Source organism: Gastrolobium bilobum, unplaced genomic scaffold (genome assembly GCF_033153095.1).
Source record: "Gastrolobium bilobum isolate Gb01-03AN ecotype WA unplaced genomic scaffold, APGP_CSIRO_Gbil_v1 utg21167, whole genome shotgun sequence".
NCBI lineage: Eukaryota > Viridiplantae > Streptophyta > Magnoliopsida > Fabales > Fabaceae > Gastrolobium > Gastrolobium bilobum.
The window spans coordinates 466,341-482,697 of record NW_026898371.1 but is presented as its reverse complement, the minus strand read 5'-3'; the positions used below and the strand labels follow the sequence as shown (position 1 = coordinate 482,697).

Genomic DNA, 16,357 nt, shown 5'->3' with positions numbered 1-16,357 from the left:
TGGTTAAAAAAAAACAAGCTAGCTGTATTATTTCTTGCATCAAAAGTTAACTTATTTGTTAACCAACCAATTTTAATCGGCATTTTTTAATTCTTTATAAAACTAAAAATAAAAAAAAATTCTAAAACATTTTATTCAAAAGTGTAACACCGTTTCCCAGTAAAACCAAACACTTAAAAATAGTTCTCTCTCTGCGTGTTTCAGCGAGAGGAGAGTGATGGTGTCTTACTACTAAAACTCTCAAGACAACTCCACCAACCGCATTAACCACTCTCTCTCTCTCTCTCTCTCTCTCTCTCTCTCTTCTCCAATTCTCAATGGCTTGCCTGAAAACCCTAGTTTCTCTCTCTACACTTTTCATCTTCACCGTCATGGCTGACGACGCCGCTGTTATGTCGAAGCTTCTAAAATCCCTGACTCCTGCGCCATCCGGCTGGTCTCCGGCGACTCCATTCTGCCAATGGGAAGGCATCAAATGCGACTCCTCAAACCGCGTGATCACCATAAGCATTTCCTCGCTGTCCCTCGCCGGAACACTCCCCTCCGATCTCAACTCACTCTCCCAACTCACCTCTCTCTCCCTTCAAGACAACGCTCTCTCCGGTCCCATTCCCTCCCTCGCCAACCTCTCCGCCCTCGAAACAGCCTTCCTCGGCCGCAACAACTTCACCTCCGTCCCCGCCGGCGCATTCGCCGGCCTCACCTCCCTCCGGAGACTCAGCCTCGGCAACAACCCCAACCTCGTCCCCTGGACAATCCCCTCCGAGTTGACTCAGTCCCCCAACCTCAACAACCTCGAACTCGGAACCGCTAGCATCGCCGGCGACTTACCGGATTTCTTCGACAAGCTTCCGAGCCTCCAGAGCGTTCGTCTCTCCTACAACAACCTCACCGGCGGTTTGCCAAACTCTCTTGCCGCTTCTTCAATCGTGAATTTGTGGCTCAACAATCAGGACAATGGGTTAACCGGCACGATTGAGGTGCTCTCGAAGATGACGCAGTTGTCTCAGGTTTGGCTCCACAAGAACCAGCTCACCGGTCCGATACCCGATTTGTCCGAATGTAATAACTTGTTTGATCTTCAGCTCAGGGATAACCAGTTAACCGGTGTGGTTCCGAGTTCTTTAATGGGTCTTTTGAGTTTGAAGAATGTTTCCTTGGACAACAATGAGCTTCAGGGTCCTGTGCCGGCGTTCGGTAAAGGTGTGAAGGTTACTCTTGACGGAATCAATAGCTTTTGTCGAGATACTCCTGGACCTTGCGATGCAAGGGTGATGGTTCTGCTTCAAGTTGCTGAGGCTTTTGGGTTTCCTATTCGGTTGGCGAATTCGTGGAAAGGGAATGATCCTTGTCAAGGTTGGAGTTTCGTTGTTTGTACTGCGGGGAAGATTACTACGGTGAATTTTGCAAAGCAGGGTTTGCAGGGAACCATTTCGCCTGCATTTGCCAATTTGACTGATTTGAGGAACTTGTATCTAAATGGGAATAATTTGACCGGTTCTATACCTGAGAGCTTGATCACTTTGTCTCAGCTTGAGACTCTTGATATGTCTAATAACAATTTGTCTGGAGATGTTCCGAAATTCCCATCAAAGGTGAAGTTAGTAACTGCGGGGAATGTTTTGCTTGGGCAAAGTATTAGTTCTGGTGGTGGAGGGAGTGGAACGACTCCATCTGTGGGGTCTGCACCTGGTGGAAGTCCAGCTGAGTCGGGAAATGGTTCTTCATTGACGCCTGGTTGGATTGCTGGTATAGTGATTATTGCTATGTTTTTTGTTGCGGTGGTGTTGTTTGTGTCGTGCAAGTGTTATTACAAAAATCGGCACCGGAAATTTGGAAGGGTAAATAATCCTGAAAATGGTAAAGGAAATGTTAAGCTTGATGTAATGAGTGTTTCTAAGGGATATGGTGGTGTAACCAGCGAGTTGCAAAGCCAGAGCAGTGGTGATAATAGTAACCTCCATGTTTTTGAGGGTGGGACTGGGAATGCTACGATTTCGTTACAAGTTCTGAGACAAGTAACGAATAATTTCAGTGAGGATAACATTTTAGGTAGGGGAGGGTTTGGAGTTGTTTATAGAGGGGAGTTGCATGATGGAACTAAAATTGCTGTCAAGAGGATGGAATCTGTTGCAATGGGAAACAAAAGAATGAATGAGTTCCAGGCAGAGATTGCTGTTCTTAGTAAAGTTAGGCATAGACATTTGGTTGCTCTTTTAGGATATTGCATCAATGGCAATGAGAGGCTTTTGGTGTATGAGTATATGCCTCAAGGGACATTAACTCAGCATCTGTTTGAATGGCGTGAACATGGGTGTTCTCCTTTGACATGGAAACAAAGGGTAGCAATCGCTTTGGATGTAGCTAGGGGGGTGGAATACTTGCACAGCTTAGCTCAGCAAAGCTTCATTCATAGAGACTTAAAACCCTCAAACATACTATTAGGTGATGACATGAGAGCAAAGGTTGCAGATTTTGGGTTGGTTAAAAATGCACCAGATGGCAAGTATTCTGTTGAGACAAGGTTGGCTGGAACATTCGGGTATCTTGCACCTGAGTATGCAGGTACGGAAAGCCTTTGATTTTATGCTTGTTCTTTAATTTTTAAAGTTTTTATTTATTCCCTTATTTGGTGGCTATAGCCTATAGCTATAGGTTAGTACTTCAATATCATGCTTTGGTCTTGAGAAGATTTGAGTAGTTTGAGAGAGTAACAACGAAAAAAAAATGTTGGAAGAACAAATAATTTATATTTAATTTAATTCCTAGATATGTTTCTCCTCTTTGTAGCTAGTTCTTTGCAACTTTTTTCCTGTTTCATGAGTTATTTTCAGCTGCATTGTGTGTTTTCTCATAATTCTCGGCTGTGGATGGTTGCAGGGCACAAAATTTGTAGTGCCATTTATCCATTATGATATGAGGAATACTCTGGTTGCATTAAATGTTGGATTACTGTATATTGTCATGGGTTTAGGTGCTAGTTTTCTGTTGCTACTATTTACTGTTGCGGAATGTAACCTCCCCTTCCTTGGTGGCTTGGTGTCTAGACATGTCTTTAGTTAAAAGTCGACAATTTTGAATGGTATTGTTGTATTGATTCGACCAGCATTAAAATTGGTGCATTCTAAAACGCGCTATAATGTTGTTTGTCTTGGCTTATTGTCTAATTTTAACAGAGTCAGGTTAGAGTATGTGCATAATTATTGTTGCATTGAATGTGATTGGTTGCGTTTGGTTTATGCTAGTCTATTTGTTTAATTGTAATAAGTGTAATCTTGTTTCTTGCCAGCTACTGGAAGAGTGACAACCAAAGTGGATGTTTACGCATTTGGAGTAGTTTTGATGGAACTGATCACCGGTAGAAGGGCGTTGGATGATACTGTGCCTGATGAAAGATCTCACTTGGTTACATGGTTCCGTAGGGTACTAATTAACAAGGAAAATATTCCAAAGGCAATTGATCAAACTCTCAACCCTGATGAGGAAACCATGGAGAGCATATACAAAGTGGCTGAGCTGGCAGGCCATTGCACCGCACGTGAACCATACCCAAGGCCAGATATGGGACATGCAGTGAATGTCTTGTCTCCTCTTGTGGAGCAATGGAAACCTACTAACCATGAAGAAGAAGACACCTATGGCATTAACCTTCAGATGAGCCTTCCTCAAGCCCTACAAAGGTGGCAAGCCAATGAAGGCACTTCCACAATGTTTAATGACATGTCCTTCTCACAAACCCAATCGAGCATTGCCTCTAAACCTTCAGGATTTGCAGACTCCTTTGATTCAATGGATTGCCGGTAGCCAAAATGATAAATGAGACAAGACACCATCTAAGGGATTCTTTGTCCATACGAGATTGAAGACTTGGTTGAGGGAAAGTCAAGCGGTTTAATCAAGCAGCATCACCAAATTGTTTGCCAATTTTTTTTTTTTTTGGGTTTCTTTATGTCTCCTTTACTGAGCTAAACCTGAATATGTAAGTTTGTTTGATGATCTTTATTGATTCTTTTTAAGCTGACGGATGGGTTTTAAAGGATGGTTGGAGGTACTAGATCGGAAGGATAATTAGTTTTTGAGGAAAAGGAAGGACCTATAGAAATGTGAAATGTATTATATTCTTCTTTTTGAATCAGATGTATATGTATCGCTTGTAATTATTTTTAGTGAGCAGGCATTATTAATCTTGTCTTTTCTCTTTTGATCAAGTATTAGTAAGCTCTAATGTGTATAAACTATTCCCAGTCAAATAGCTTGCAAATCGGCAGTAATTAACCAAATGCAGCATGTTTATCAGTCTAATGGGAACTCCTGGTCGAAATCTACGATGAGAAGTATTTTGGAACCTTAAATATAAAATATTTATAAGATAATTTCAACTTTTCAAGTTAGGTAAGTGGTTAGGTAAAGTTTTATTTTGTAAAATGGTGATTATAGAATTTGCACTTCTGAAATTGCAAATAAGGTTTACTTAGGATTGTAAAAAAATAAAAAATAAAATAAAAAAAATCTACCCTTAACTTCCACCTTTAGTAACGGTGGAAGCACGGGCATTGATAAAAGGAGATATATGGAAATGGGAACAATATATACAAAACCTTATAAAAAGGGAATCTTTTTAAATGCATAATTACGACTATATACTAAATAATTTAATTTAATTTTTGGTTCATAATTATCTTTATCAACTTTTCGTTCTCTTATGGAAGAGTGAATAGAATCTTAAAATTTGGGTTGGTGATGGGCTGACATTCTCACATGATGAGCCTTTTCTATACTTGAACGCACGTATGGTGTATATCAAAGCTGGATCTTTATAAAAATACTCAGCAGATAGATAACTATCGTAACAAAGAACATGCTGTGGGTGCCAATTTCTATATTCTTTGTTGTGGTTAGGTGTCCCGTATCAATGTTAACTGGCACACCACATTCTAGATGTTGTCAAAAGTATAAGGCAGATTGAGCAGTTGAAAATAATTGGCAATCGATGATTGAGATTTTGGTTATATAAAAGAGAAAATTCCAATTGTTAACACCATATTTGCATTTTCTTTGGGAAGACGATGTCAAGCAAACTAGAAGCAAATTGGATCCTCCAAATTCTAATTGTTGTTTAGTGGTCTAAGAAATTTGTTAACCGATCGAGCATTGAACTCATAGATGCTTTGTGATCAAATTCGGAAAAAGATAAAGGGGACATGTAACTTTTTTATATGCATCCAAGATTTCACAAACGTAGTTTGATGGGAGTTTTAGGAATATATTGTGCCCACCACCAACTTCAATAGAAATATTATTGTAATATTATAATAATTGAGAATGACAAAATCCCAATCCCGTATACATCTTCTAACACTAGTTATATTTCATATGTACACTACTACAATATCTTGTTATTCCTTACAAATAATTAGTCATCATCACAAATTAACACAAATCATAAAATGATATTATTCTAGGCAATCAATTTATTGATATTAACAATAATGAAGTCGTTTAATTTACTGTTATTTTCATTAATATCAGAGTCAATCAATTTTCCATTAAATCAATTAATAAAATTTAATGCCCATTTACTTGGCAATACATAAAAATTGAAACGTTTCCTCGACCCGCGGTTGGAATATTACCAAAAAATAAATAAAAATTGAAACGTTTCAAGTGTACTCAAGAGAGCATCTGTGAAATACATTGAGCTTCGAGATACCCTCATAATTCCTTTATGTTGTGTTAGTTTAATTTCGATATCAGCTTTTACCTTTTTACATTTTGGGTTGTGTCATAACATGGTTGTAACTTAGAACGTAGCCAAATTTTCTTGCTTTTTGCTACGATCTTGCAATGCTTAATGATGTTTGCACGTATTTTTCACTGGCAGTCCAGCACAACAACATTTAAAAAAAAAAAAAAAAACCAACCAGCGTGGATGCTGTCTTTCTTTGTATTGCTGCAAAAATTTTCATCCGCGGTAATATAAAAAGTATTAAAGCTATATATATATATATAGGTTCATTTTTTCTACAGTCAATGTAGATAACATAACATATTTACATTGAGCCCAAAACGACGTTGTTTTGAGGTGTAAATCAAGACATTTTTGTAATTATAATTTAATTCAGGCTTATAATAGTCTTTTTGACGTCGTTTTGGGAGCGAATCACTTTAGAAACATTTGAAGCCATATATATATATATATATGTATATATATATATATATCGAAAATCTAAATGGGACAATATAAACCTCTGAAGCATTGATACATGTTACTCACCCACATACTCTATTATTATTCAGCAATTATAATATTGCCCGTAAACCAAACTAGATATATCAAATTAATGACGTCAAGGTTTATAAGAGCATGCAACCCTTGGCTATTTAAGAACAAGCAATTTCTGAGGAAATTGGATTTAATGGAAATGGTTGGTCCCAAGCATATTTGAAGGTGATAGCATCTCTGTAGATAGAGTTACCACCATTAACAAGACAAACATTGCCTGAGACACTCAAAACTGAAGGGTCTATTTGTTCAATGGTTTGAAACCCTTTGCAATTTAACATGACATCCTTTTGAACACAGGGGCAATCGTTGGTGATAGTCACACTCCACTCTGGCTTTCCCTTCAATGTAGCTCCTGTTTGAGATTGTCTTATGGAGAGATCACTCAAGTAGCATTGGCTATTGCCTGAGATCATAGGGGTAAAAAAAATAATATGAGAAGTTATGAACAACAATTTATAAATTTTTTATTTTTCATCAATTGGAAGAAAACATTACCTTGAGAAATGAAGACAAGGAAGAGAACTATGCTGAGAATTTTAATGGTTGAATCAGCCATTTTCTAATAACACAAATTGCTAGGTTCTATTCTTGAATTTGTTTATGCAAAGTACAATGCTGCTATGTTGCGTTATTTATAGCGGGAAAGAGATAATTTTAAGAGACGTCAATTACTCGCCAAAAATATAAGAAATTAATTGTAAGGGATTTGATCGATGAGATTTTTTTTTTTAATGAATAAATTTCTTCCTGTAAAAATGCATATTCCATGTTGGAGAAACCGAAAAATATTTTTTTAAAAAAATGAATCACGATCTAAACTTCATTGCTTTTTGATTTGGTGTGCATAATCTTCAAGTTTACGTTAAATAATATTGAAACAGAATTACTGTGCTTCTTAAAATGCTGATTCAACCAAGCAGAGAATCACGGAGGAAGATGGAAATTAATGTAAACGGTAACTGAATGATGTGCATTTAAATAAATTAAAATCAGTTATTACAATTATCATCGGTTCAAGATCATCCTAATTTGAAATTTCATGATGGCAGAGAATTATTAAAGCTAACTTTATTAAGGAGAATAAATTGTAATACAGAGAAAGAATTCGTTTGAATATTGTCTTTACTTGTTAAGTTTTTCTTACGAGATTTTTTTTGAATTTATTTATTGACTTTTTTTTATTGGATTTTTAGGATTGGGAATTTGCTCATTCAGTTAAAAAAAAATAAGATAGGAAATGGATCGTCAAGAAAAAAATATGACGTGGTCATGTGAGAAAATCACAAAATCACGATCATATAAAAGTAAATCAACGGTTATGACTTTGTAACTATCTATTATAATATTTTTTTTTTCTTTCTTTGTTATCATTGATCCACCTTTGTATAGTTATGATTTTTCACAAGATCATGTCATATTTTTTTTTTTCCACATGAGAGATCTAGATCCAAAAAAATTACGTAATATGTTGTTTCTTTTAAATTTTTGTGTTGGTTGTAATAGTAAAACAATACTTTGTTTGTTTGTTGGTTTTTTTATTTATTTATAATAATAGCATTGAGTTTCAAATCTATAATTTCATATAAATTATTTAAGGGGAATGATTATCTCATGTTGCATGAGATAATTATCTCATACAACAAAAAAGTAGTGAGATCCATTATTTTTTATACTTTTTCTTTTTTTGAAAAATAGTGAATCTTACTATCTTGTATCTGTTTATCTCATGCAATATGAGATAAATAGATTATATTATTTAAATATCATACTGTTAGTCCTTTTTTAATGGCTTAACTTTTGAGTGATATGAGGAGTTAGGGTTATATTTTAAAAAAAAAAATTAGCACGTAGAATAAATGTAATTAAGTAAATGACTTTATTCCAATTCTAATAACTGATATGAGGAGTTAGAGTTATATTTATAAATTTTTTATTTACAAACTCAATTATATATTTAAGATAATACACACGTGTTTGTATTTTTTAAAATATATAATTGAGTTTGTGAACAAAATATTTATAAATATAACCATTTCCAACTAATATACCGAATCTCAAGAAAATTTTCCCAACTCCCTAGCATTGCTCACAAGATACTAAGAATAATTTTTGTTAAATATTTATTAATGTATACATTATTAAGAATTATACCTTAAATTAATAATTGAAAAAATGTAGTTCTTCACATTAAAAAAATAAAAAATTATAAATACATTTATACTATATTAGAATTCAGAACTATTCTCTGAAAAGTTTTGTCACGTGTCATTCATAAAATGATTTGGATTCTTTTAAAAAGTATAAACTTTTCTTCTTAAGCAAGTTTTTTAAAAAATTTAAATTATATGGTCACACACAAATTAATAAAATTAATTTGAATTCTAATTTTAAATTTTAAATTTAAATTTAAATATAATCATGAAATTAGATTCGATGACAAACGAGAAAATTAAAAAAACTAATTAATTAGATTGATTGGCTCAAATTAAAAATAATTAATTAAATTAATTGATTAAAATTAGAGAAATCAATCAATTGAATTTATTGGATAAAAAAGAGAAAAAATTATCCAATACCATTAGGAAGTGATGCGACACTAAAGGTTGACTACACACCATATTTAATATCTTATCCCCTGTTTTGTTTTCTTTGTTGCTCTTCCTTAGTTAGAAAATGATCAGACATTATGGTTTTATTTTATATATATTTTTAAACTTAAGAGATATCCTCATCCAACATATAATAAATTGAGGTGTGTTAAATCAGAGGTAGAATGATATTAATTTCCCACCAAGACATAAATTAGGGTTATCATACCTTAAATTTTATTTCCAAATAACATTTAATAGTACTTTTTTTTATAATAAAAATATATCATCGATTACTCGACTAGTAGAACGATAAAAAAACTTTTCCAACCAAGATGATAACTGATTGAGCATAAATAATCCCCTCTCAGTTTGTCCAGGTGATGATTTTAATAGTATTTTTTTTATACTGTGAAGTCATTCTTATTCGGAACTTGAAAACATTTTTACTCATGTATAAAAAAAAAAAAAAAAAAAAGTATCGCGAACAAATTTTATGACATTTATTTGTAGAAATAGAGTACAGGAAACTTGTACGTAGCAATTTTTTAAAAATGCAAGCATTTCTGTTTTCTTAGTGGGGGGAGGGGGGACTTTTTTGAGATTTCCTTAAAAATAATAGTGGTAATTTTATTTAGGGTAAAGAATTTCTCCCGTCAATGGAAATAAGTTATCTCCAGTGTGTCCAAAACGACGTCATTTTGGGGCAAAAATCAATGCGTTTTTGTAATTATAATATATTGCAGGGTTATTTTAGTCTTTATCATTATAATTTTTTAACCTTACAACCAAAAACAACGTCGTTTTGAGCTCACTGGAGATAACTTTATCTCCAGTGACCTAGAGAAATATTTTCCCCTTTTTATTTAGGCTTTAATGTTTCTAAAGTGAATGTATATAATTCGCTCCCAAAACGACGTCGTTTTGGGTTGAAAAATTAAAAAATTATGATGAAAAAGACTATTATAACCCTGAAATAAATTATAATTATAAAAATACCTTGATTTCCGCCTCAAAACGATGTCATTTTGGGCTCAATGTAGATAAGTCATCTACATTGACTGTAGAAAAAGCAAACCCATTTATTTATCCATGTTTGATACGACGGTTTTGAAAATATTATGGGAAATCTAATCTTCTCTGTTTTGTATACAATTTTTCTTTCAAAATGTCATATCCGAGGGGTGATATTTTTGGAATCCTAGGTGTTGTGAAAATTTTACATTTTTTGAGGACAAAATTTCGGTAATATTTTGGTCTATAACTTTTTGATAACATTCTCGGAAAAATGACTTTTCCACCGTATTTCTGAGAATCATGATTTTGGGCACGAAAAAATTTATTCTCTACTAAATATAGCTAGATGTTTTATATAGCTCAATGTTTTTGTTTTTTGATACATATATAGCTCAATGTTAAATCTGATCTCTTACACAAACTGTGCTTAGCACGGGTCTACTACATAATTAAATTAATAACAGCTCATATAATTAGTATGACGCATTTGAATATGTCAATATATAAGAATTATCTTACACATTTTTTTGGCTGGTAGAATTATCATTCACTTAACAGCTATAGTTGTACCATTCAAACATTTAGCAATGAATATGACACTTAAATTCTAGTTAAACTCATATCTTTCTTGGTTAATCAGTTTACCAATAAATTGGAATAGAGAATGTTATGTCCAGCTGTAAACCACCAATTCCATTATTGGAAAGAAGGATTCCACAAGAACCAAAAGCAGCCAAAATGACATCGATGAAAAAGGTGAAGAGAAAGTGGGCCTCATAAAGGTATTATTCTTATCAAAGATGGTAAAGAGTCTGGACCTCTTAATCAGAGGTCTTTAGTTCGAGTATTGAAAATGAAAAAAAAAGGATTTGAGAGAGTTATCCCCTTTAATAAGATTCGACAAGTGCTTGAACTGGACGTAGTCTGAAGAATGAACCGGTTGGGAAATAAATAAATAAAAAGTTGTTATTCTTCATGAAGAGCTATCTACACTGAATGATATCATGAACAAGACAGAACAACAAGGGATTGATACTCAGTGATTGTAAAGGTAATTTACCAAAGTAGTTGTGGGCCTATGGCTTGGCATGAACTTGAAAGTTGAACCTGTCAAAGCCAAACAAGTATACTTACAATTGAATACTTTGTATAACCAGTTGAGAAGGTAGCCTCATAAAGCATAAGAAAATTTGCTGCAAAAACTATGAATGTTTTGAGAAACTTGAAAGTATTCTTATATATTTGCTGAGGCAACAAGCTGTTTATAAGCAATTGAAGTTTCTAGTTCTGATTTAATATACATGTCTCTTTGTCATTTGATGGAACCCAGAAAAATATAATACTGAACTTGTAATGTCCCACATCGGTTGGAGAGGGGAACGAAGCCTGCCTTAAATAAAGGTGTGGATACCTTTCCTTGTAGGAGGCCTTTTGGGGGTAACTCGAAACGTAAAACCGTGAGCTCGACGGTGCTTGTGCGCGGGGCAAAGCGGACAATATCCTGCTACAGGGTTTGGGGCTGTTACAGAACTCATTAACAATTGAGGCATAGCCTTTTTTTACATACAATATAAAATGCAGCAAAGAAACCAGAAAGCCTCAACTCTCCCTCAAACCAAATACCTAGGCTCAAGAGGTCTCTCATTTTTCCACTAACCAATTCTGAATACATGAATAATAGAAAAATTACCCTAAACTTCTATATATACTAATTCTAAAATACTAATGGGCTTGAATTATTTATTATAGGCCCATCATCATTTGAGCACAATCATTATTAAATAAATGCTTCTATGTGCATATTGTGTACATGGGATATAAAGATAAATCACAATCCAGAAACTACTAGAAGTATCACTACAAAATGTTATTTTCAGTGCTAGGAAAGTATGGCTTTGTTTGTAATCATTAAATATTCATTTTCCAATAGAGATGGTGTTGTAATAGTGCAATAAATTTGAGCCAGGAAAGTGACTTCAAATGTAACATAGCAACTCTGGTGTAACACTTATCAGAACTTGTTAGTTAGTTAATCATTAAATTGGATTGGAGAATGTTGTATCCAGCTGTAAATCACCTATTGCATTATTGGAAGGAAAGATTCAACAAGAACCAAACGAAGCGAAAATGACATGGGTGAAAAAGGTAAAGAGAAAGTGGGCCTCAGAAAAAGGCTTTATTCTTCATAAAGATAAGAGCTTTCTACATTGGAGTTATATTGTGAGAAGAGAAAAATGGTGTTGATTGATGTTACCTAAGTTATGTGAACAAGATTGACAAACGTAACTTACCATAGTAGCTGAGGCTTGGCTTGAAGTTGAATCCGTCAAAGGCAAAAAAACACATTACATTTCCACATAGAATATAGAAAACAAGAAACTCTTGTTTGAAAAAAAAAGAAAGAAAGATGAAAGATAAGGCACAATCCAGTCCCACTAATGACTTTTGAAAAACAATAAAAGCAAAAAGTGAGACTCAAAACTAGAGAAAAAGAAAAGGGTGCAATAAACGTGGGATGATGGGTTTGGGACTATATTAGTACACTTATGTTATGACCAGAATCATTACAATATACACTAGAAAAGCATTGATAGCTACAGTTGAAATTGACAAATAAAAGCACTAGAGATGTATAAGCAATCAGTTCAAACTGTGATTAAATATCTCTAAATTTGATGTCTCACTCGTTTATGTATGATTTTGATTGCTTAATTTAATCCTTCAAATAAAAGTAGTATACTAAATACCAACATAAATTCCTCTGATCATGAAGATATTTATGCATACTTTTCATCCAATTGAGCATAAAAATCAAAAGTGCACTGGACGAAAGAAAAGGACTCCCAACTTTACTTATCTTCAAAAAGTTATATCATACACATCATAGATAATGAGAAGGAAACCTTATAAGACATAGGAGAATTTGCAGCAACTTTGTATGTTTTAAGAATTTGGAATGCCATTGAAGCCCTCCTCTGATTACAGAGACAATGGATATTAATTCAAGAAACTGGAGATGGACAAGAAAGGCCCAATTGCTAGTAACTTCTGCTTTTCTTTTACTGCAAAACTTTCTAGTCACCTCTGAGATATTTGCAGAGGCAACAAGCTCTGTGAGTGCAACTTAAGTTTCTAGTTCTGCTCATTGATATACATGTATGTATGTATGTGGATAATATTTGTCATTTGAGCATTATAAATTATTAAATAAATGCTTCTAGGTGCATATTGTATACATGGGAGATAAGATATATCACAATCCAGAAACTACTAAAAGGTATCACCACAAAATGTTATCATCACTCTTAGGGAGGTAAGGCTTGTAATCTTCATATATTCATTTACCAATAGAGCTTGTGTTGTATTACTGCAATAAGAGCCAAGAAAATAATAATAACTGTAAATGTCTTCTTTTTGTTCTAAAGCAAAGAAGCTGCAAAGAATTCAATTCTTTACAGCTATAAGCACGGATTTTCAGGGTTTGCTGCAAGATTGACAAAATCTCAAGCAGAAGAAATAGAAAGTATGATCCTTGCTTTAATTAAGCTTGTCATTGAGCTCATTTCAACACCTTTTAAAAGCTATATACCATGTGATACAGTGTTTCCTGGAGTAGTTTCTATCTTTCCAAACCGAATTCACAAACTCCACACAACCAGAAGCTGGGACTTTATTGGGGTCCATCATTCCTCCTCAAAAACAGCTTTCACTGAAAGCAACTTAGGTGAAGGAACCATCATTGGAGTCATAGACACAGGTAGTAATTATCCTCTAACAAAATAACTAAGCAGGAACTGGAAAATGGCAATGTAACCAACGATAAATATGATTTCTTGAAGGCATTTGGCCAGAATCTGCAAGTTTCAATGATGAAGCAATGGGACAAATCCCATCAAGGTGGAAAGGAGTTTGTCAAGTGGGAGAACACTTCAACTCCACCAATTGCAACAAGAAGATAATAGGTGCTAGATGGTTCTTGAAAGGAATAACTGATCAGACTAAGAAGCTCATCAATGGAAATGACACAAAGGAGTTTCTCTCAGCCCGAGATGCTATTGGCCATGGCACTCATACAGCTTCCACAGCAGCTGGTTATTTTGTAGGAAAAGCAAATTTTAGAGGACTTGCTTCTGGTTTAGCTAGAGGAGGAGCACCCCTTGCTCACTTAGCTATCTACAAGGCTTGTTGGGACATTTCTATTGGAGATTGTAGTGATGCTGATATCCTTAAAGCTTTTGACAAGGCTATACATGATGGAGTAGATGTTTTAACTGTTTCTCTTGGCATTGGCATTCCTTTGTTCTCATATGTTGATCAACGTGACACAATAGCAATTGGTTCCTTTCATGCAACTTCCAAGGGAATCACTGTTATATGTTCAGCTGGAAATTCTGGCCCCATGTCTCAAACCATTACAAATACTGCACCTTGGCTCATTACAGTTGCAGCTACCACAATAGATAGGACCTTTCCAGCAGCCATCACCCTTGGAAATAACCACACTGTGTGGGTATGCTGCTACTATTTTCCAACCAAATTGATGAAATATGCTATCAGCTAACAATTAATGTAAATGTTGATATAATGTAGGGACAGTCTATTGATACTGTGAAACACAATCTTGGATATGTTGGTCTCACATACTCAGAACGCATTGCTCTAGACCAATCAGATGATTTAGCGTGAGACCTCTCTCTTCCTTCTTCATTTTTACTTATTTTTTTCCTTCCATTTGTATACATTTTGAATCAACTATTCATTTCTTCCTTTCAAGCAAGGATTGTCAGTCTGGAAGTCTGAATGCAACAATGGCAGCAGGCAAAATTGTTCTATGCTTTTCCCTATCAGATCAACAGGATATTGTTTCTGCATCACTTACAGTAAAGAAAGCCGGAGGAGTTGGACTAATATATGCACAATTTCATGAAGATGGACTCGGTCAATGTGATTTGTTTCCATGTATTAAGGTGGATTATGAAGTGGGAACACAAATATTATCCTACATTAGAAGAGCAAGGTGAGAAAATATGAATATATAGATTGAGAACATTGGCTTCTGAAAGTTCATTTGAATTAAAATTAACATTAAGCTTATCTGGAAGGTTTCCAACTGCAAGCCTAAGTTTTCCAAAGACTGTTATTGGAAAATGGATATCTCCACGAGTTGCATCTTTCTCATCTAGAGGACCCAGTAGCATGTCTCCAACTGTGCTGAAGGTATTATTCAACCAGACCAAATATTTTCTTAAATTTTGAGACAAAAGTAATTGAATATAGATTTATAACAACAAAAGATTTAACTCCAAATCTTTTAAACTGATAAAGAATTTCTGACTAGGAAATACTTTAAAAAAAAAAGTGTAGTCTATCTATGAGTAATAACTTTCAACATAAGTATAAAATATTCATCTATCTTCATGGCTTTGCCTAGTAGCTTAAGTTAATTATATGTTTAAAAAATATATTATATATGATGTTATCATTAACTTATTCTACTCTGGGGATGATTTATGTGTGTAGCCTGATATAGCAGCACCAGGTGTGGACATTTTGGCTGCATTTCCACCAGAGGGAACTGCAAAGAGCAGTGGGTTTGCATTCTTATCTGGAACATCAATGTCTTGTCCCCATGTGGCAGGAATAGCAGCTCTCATCAAATCCAAACACCCAACTTGGTCACCTGCAGCCATAAGATCAGCTTTGGTAACAACAGGTGAATCAGTGGAAATCAACACATTAAATTACATCTTACTCAATATAAACCAAAGTAACTAGTTGGACCATTGAAAAATGCAGCCTCTCAAACAGGAACTGATGGGAGCATTGTATCTGAAGAGGGTTCCACACCTAAGGCAGCAGACCCATTTGATATTGGTGGAGGGCACGTGAACCCCAACAAAGCAATGGATCCAGGACTCATATATAATATCACCACTGAGGATTATATCCAATTCCTATGTTCCATGGGTTACAATAGTGCATCTATTAGCAAAGTGACCAAGATCACCACAAGTTGTAAGAAAGAAAAACAACAAGAACTGAACCTTAACCTACCTTCTATATCAGTTCCAAACCTGAAGAGGGTTGCAAAAGTCATGAGAACAGTGACAAATGTGGGAAACATAACTGCAGTATACAAAGTTCTAGTAAAGACTCCACATGGCATAAAAGTGAGAGTTAAACCTCAAATTTTGAGTTTCAGTTCAGACACCCGAGTCCTTACCTTCAATGTTAGTTTCTTGTCAACTCAAACTTTGCATGGAGATTACAAATTTGGGAGCCTAACATGGACAGATGGCAAGCATTTTGTAAGGACCCCAATAGCTGTGAGGACCATACAATTTGAATCTTAAGCAGATGTTATGGAAATGAGTTTGGTCAACTAACTACACAAGTTCTTGCTTGGACTCTTACTTAACACAGCATGTTCTTCAGTGAGCACAAAGCATATATTCTTTAGAGAACA

At 34.6% G+C, this 16,357-nt stretch overlaps 3 protein-coding genes across 3 annotated transcripts; 2 read left to right on the top strand and 1 right to left on the bottom strand.

The window, feature by feature from the left end:
- Window positions 1-317: 317 nt before the first annotated feature.
- On the top strand, window positions 318-3,818 carry LOC133315413 (receptor-like kinase TMK4). Its single transcript, XM_061517042.1, has 2 exons — window positions 318-2,565; window positions 3,290-3,818. The coding sequence occupies exons 1-2, from the start codon at window positions 318-320 to the stop codon at window positions 3,802-3,804; spliced, it is 2,763 nt and encodes a 920-aa protein (XP_061373026.1). The 3' UTR covers window positions 3,805-3,818.
- Window positions 3,819-6,381: 2,563 nt separating this feature from the next.
- On the bottom strand, window positions 6,382-6,842 carry LOC133315394 (uncharacterized). The gene is made up of 2 exons (XM_061517003.1): window positions 6,782-6,842; window positions 6,382-6,689 (listed from the first exon to the last, which is right to left on the bottom strand). The coding sequence occupies exons 1-2, from the start codon at window positions 6,840-6,842 to the stop codon at window positions 6,382-6,384; spliced, it is 369 nt and encodes a 122-aa protein (XP_061372987.1).
- A 6,276-nt stretch (window positions 6,843-13,118) lies between these two features.
- Window positions 13,119-16,309, top strand: LOC133315430 (subtilisin-like protease SBT3.3). The gene is made up of 9 exons (XM_061517061.1): window positions 13,119-13,204; window positions 13,317-13,414; window positions 13,493-13,648; window positions 13,731-14,401; window positions 14,482-14,573; window positions 14,666-14,908; window positions 14,994-15,108; window positions 15,412-15,604; window positions 15,688-16,309. Exons 1-9 carry the CDS (start codon window positions 13,128-13,130, stop codon window positions 16,242-16,244), a joined length of 2,202 nt encoding a protein of 733 aa, XP_061373045.1. The 5' UTR covers window positions 13,119-13,127; the 3' UTR covers window positions 16,245-16,309.
- The last annotated feature ends 48 nt before the right edge of the window (window positions 16,310-16,357 follow it).

Coding starts and splice junctions, on each gene's coding strand:
- LOC133315413 (XM_061517042.1), top strand. CDS start 318: ATGGCTTGCCTGAAAACCCTAGTTTCTCTCTCTACACTTTTCATCTTC. Junction 2,566..3,289: donor TCTTGCACCTGAGTATGCAG/GTACGGAAAGCC, acceptor GTTTCTTGCCAG/CTACTGGAAGAGTGACAACC.
- LOC133315394 (XM_061517003.1), bottom strand. CDS start 6,842: ATGGCTGATTCAACCATTAAAATTCTCAGCATAGTTCTCTTCCTTGTC. Junction 6,690..6,781: donor CCTTGTCTTCATTTCTCAAG/GTAATGTTTTCT, acceptor CTATGATCTCAG/GCAATAGCCAATGCTACTTG.
- LOC133315430 (XM_061517061.1), top strand. CDS start 13,128: ATGGGAGATAAGATATATCACAATCCAGAAACTACTAAAAGGTATCAC. Junction 14,402..14,481: donor GAAATAACCACACTGTGTGG/GTATGCTGCTAC, acceptor GATATAATGTAG/GGACAGTCTATTGATACTGT. Junction 14,574..14,665: donor GACCAATCAGATGATTTAGC/GTGAGACCTCTC, acceptor CTTCCTTTCAAG/CAAGGATTGTCAGTCTGGAA.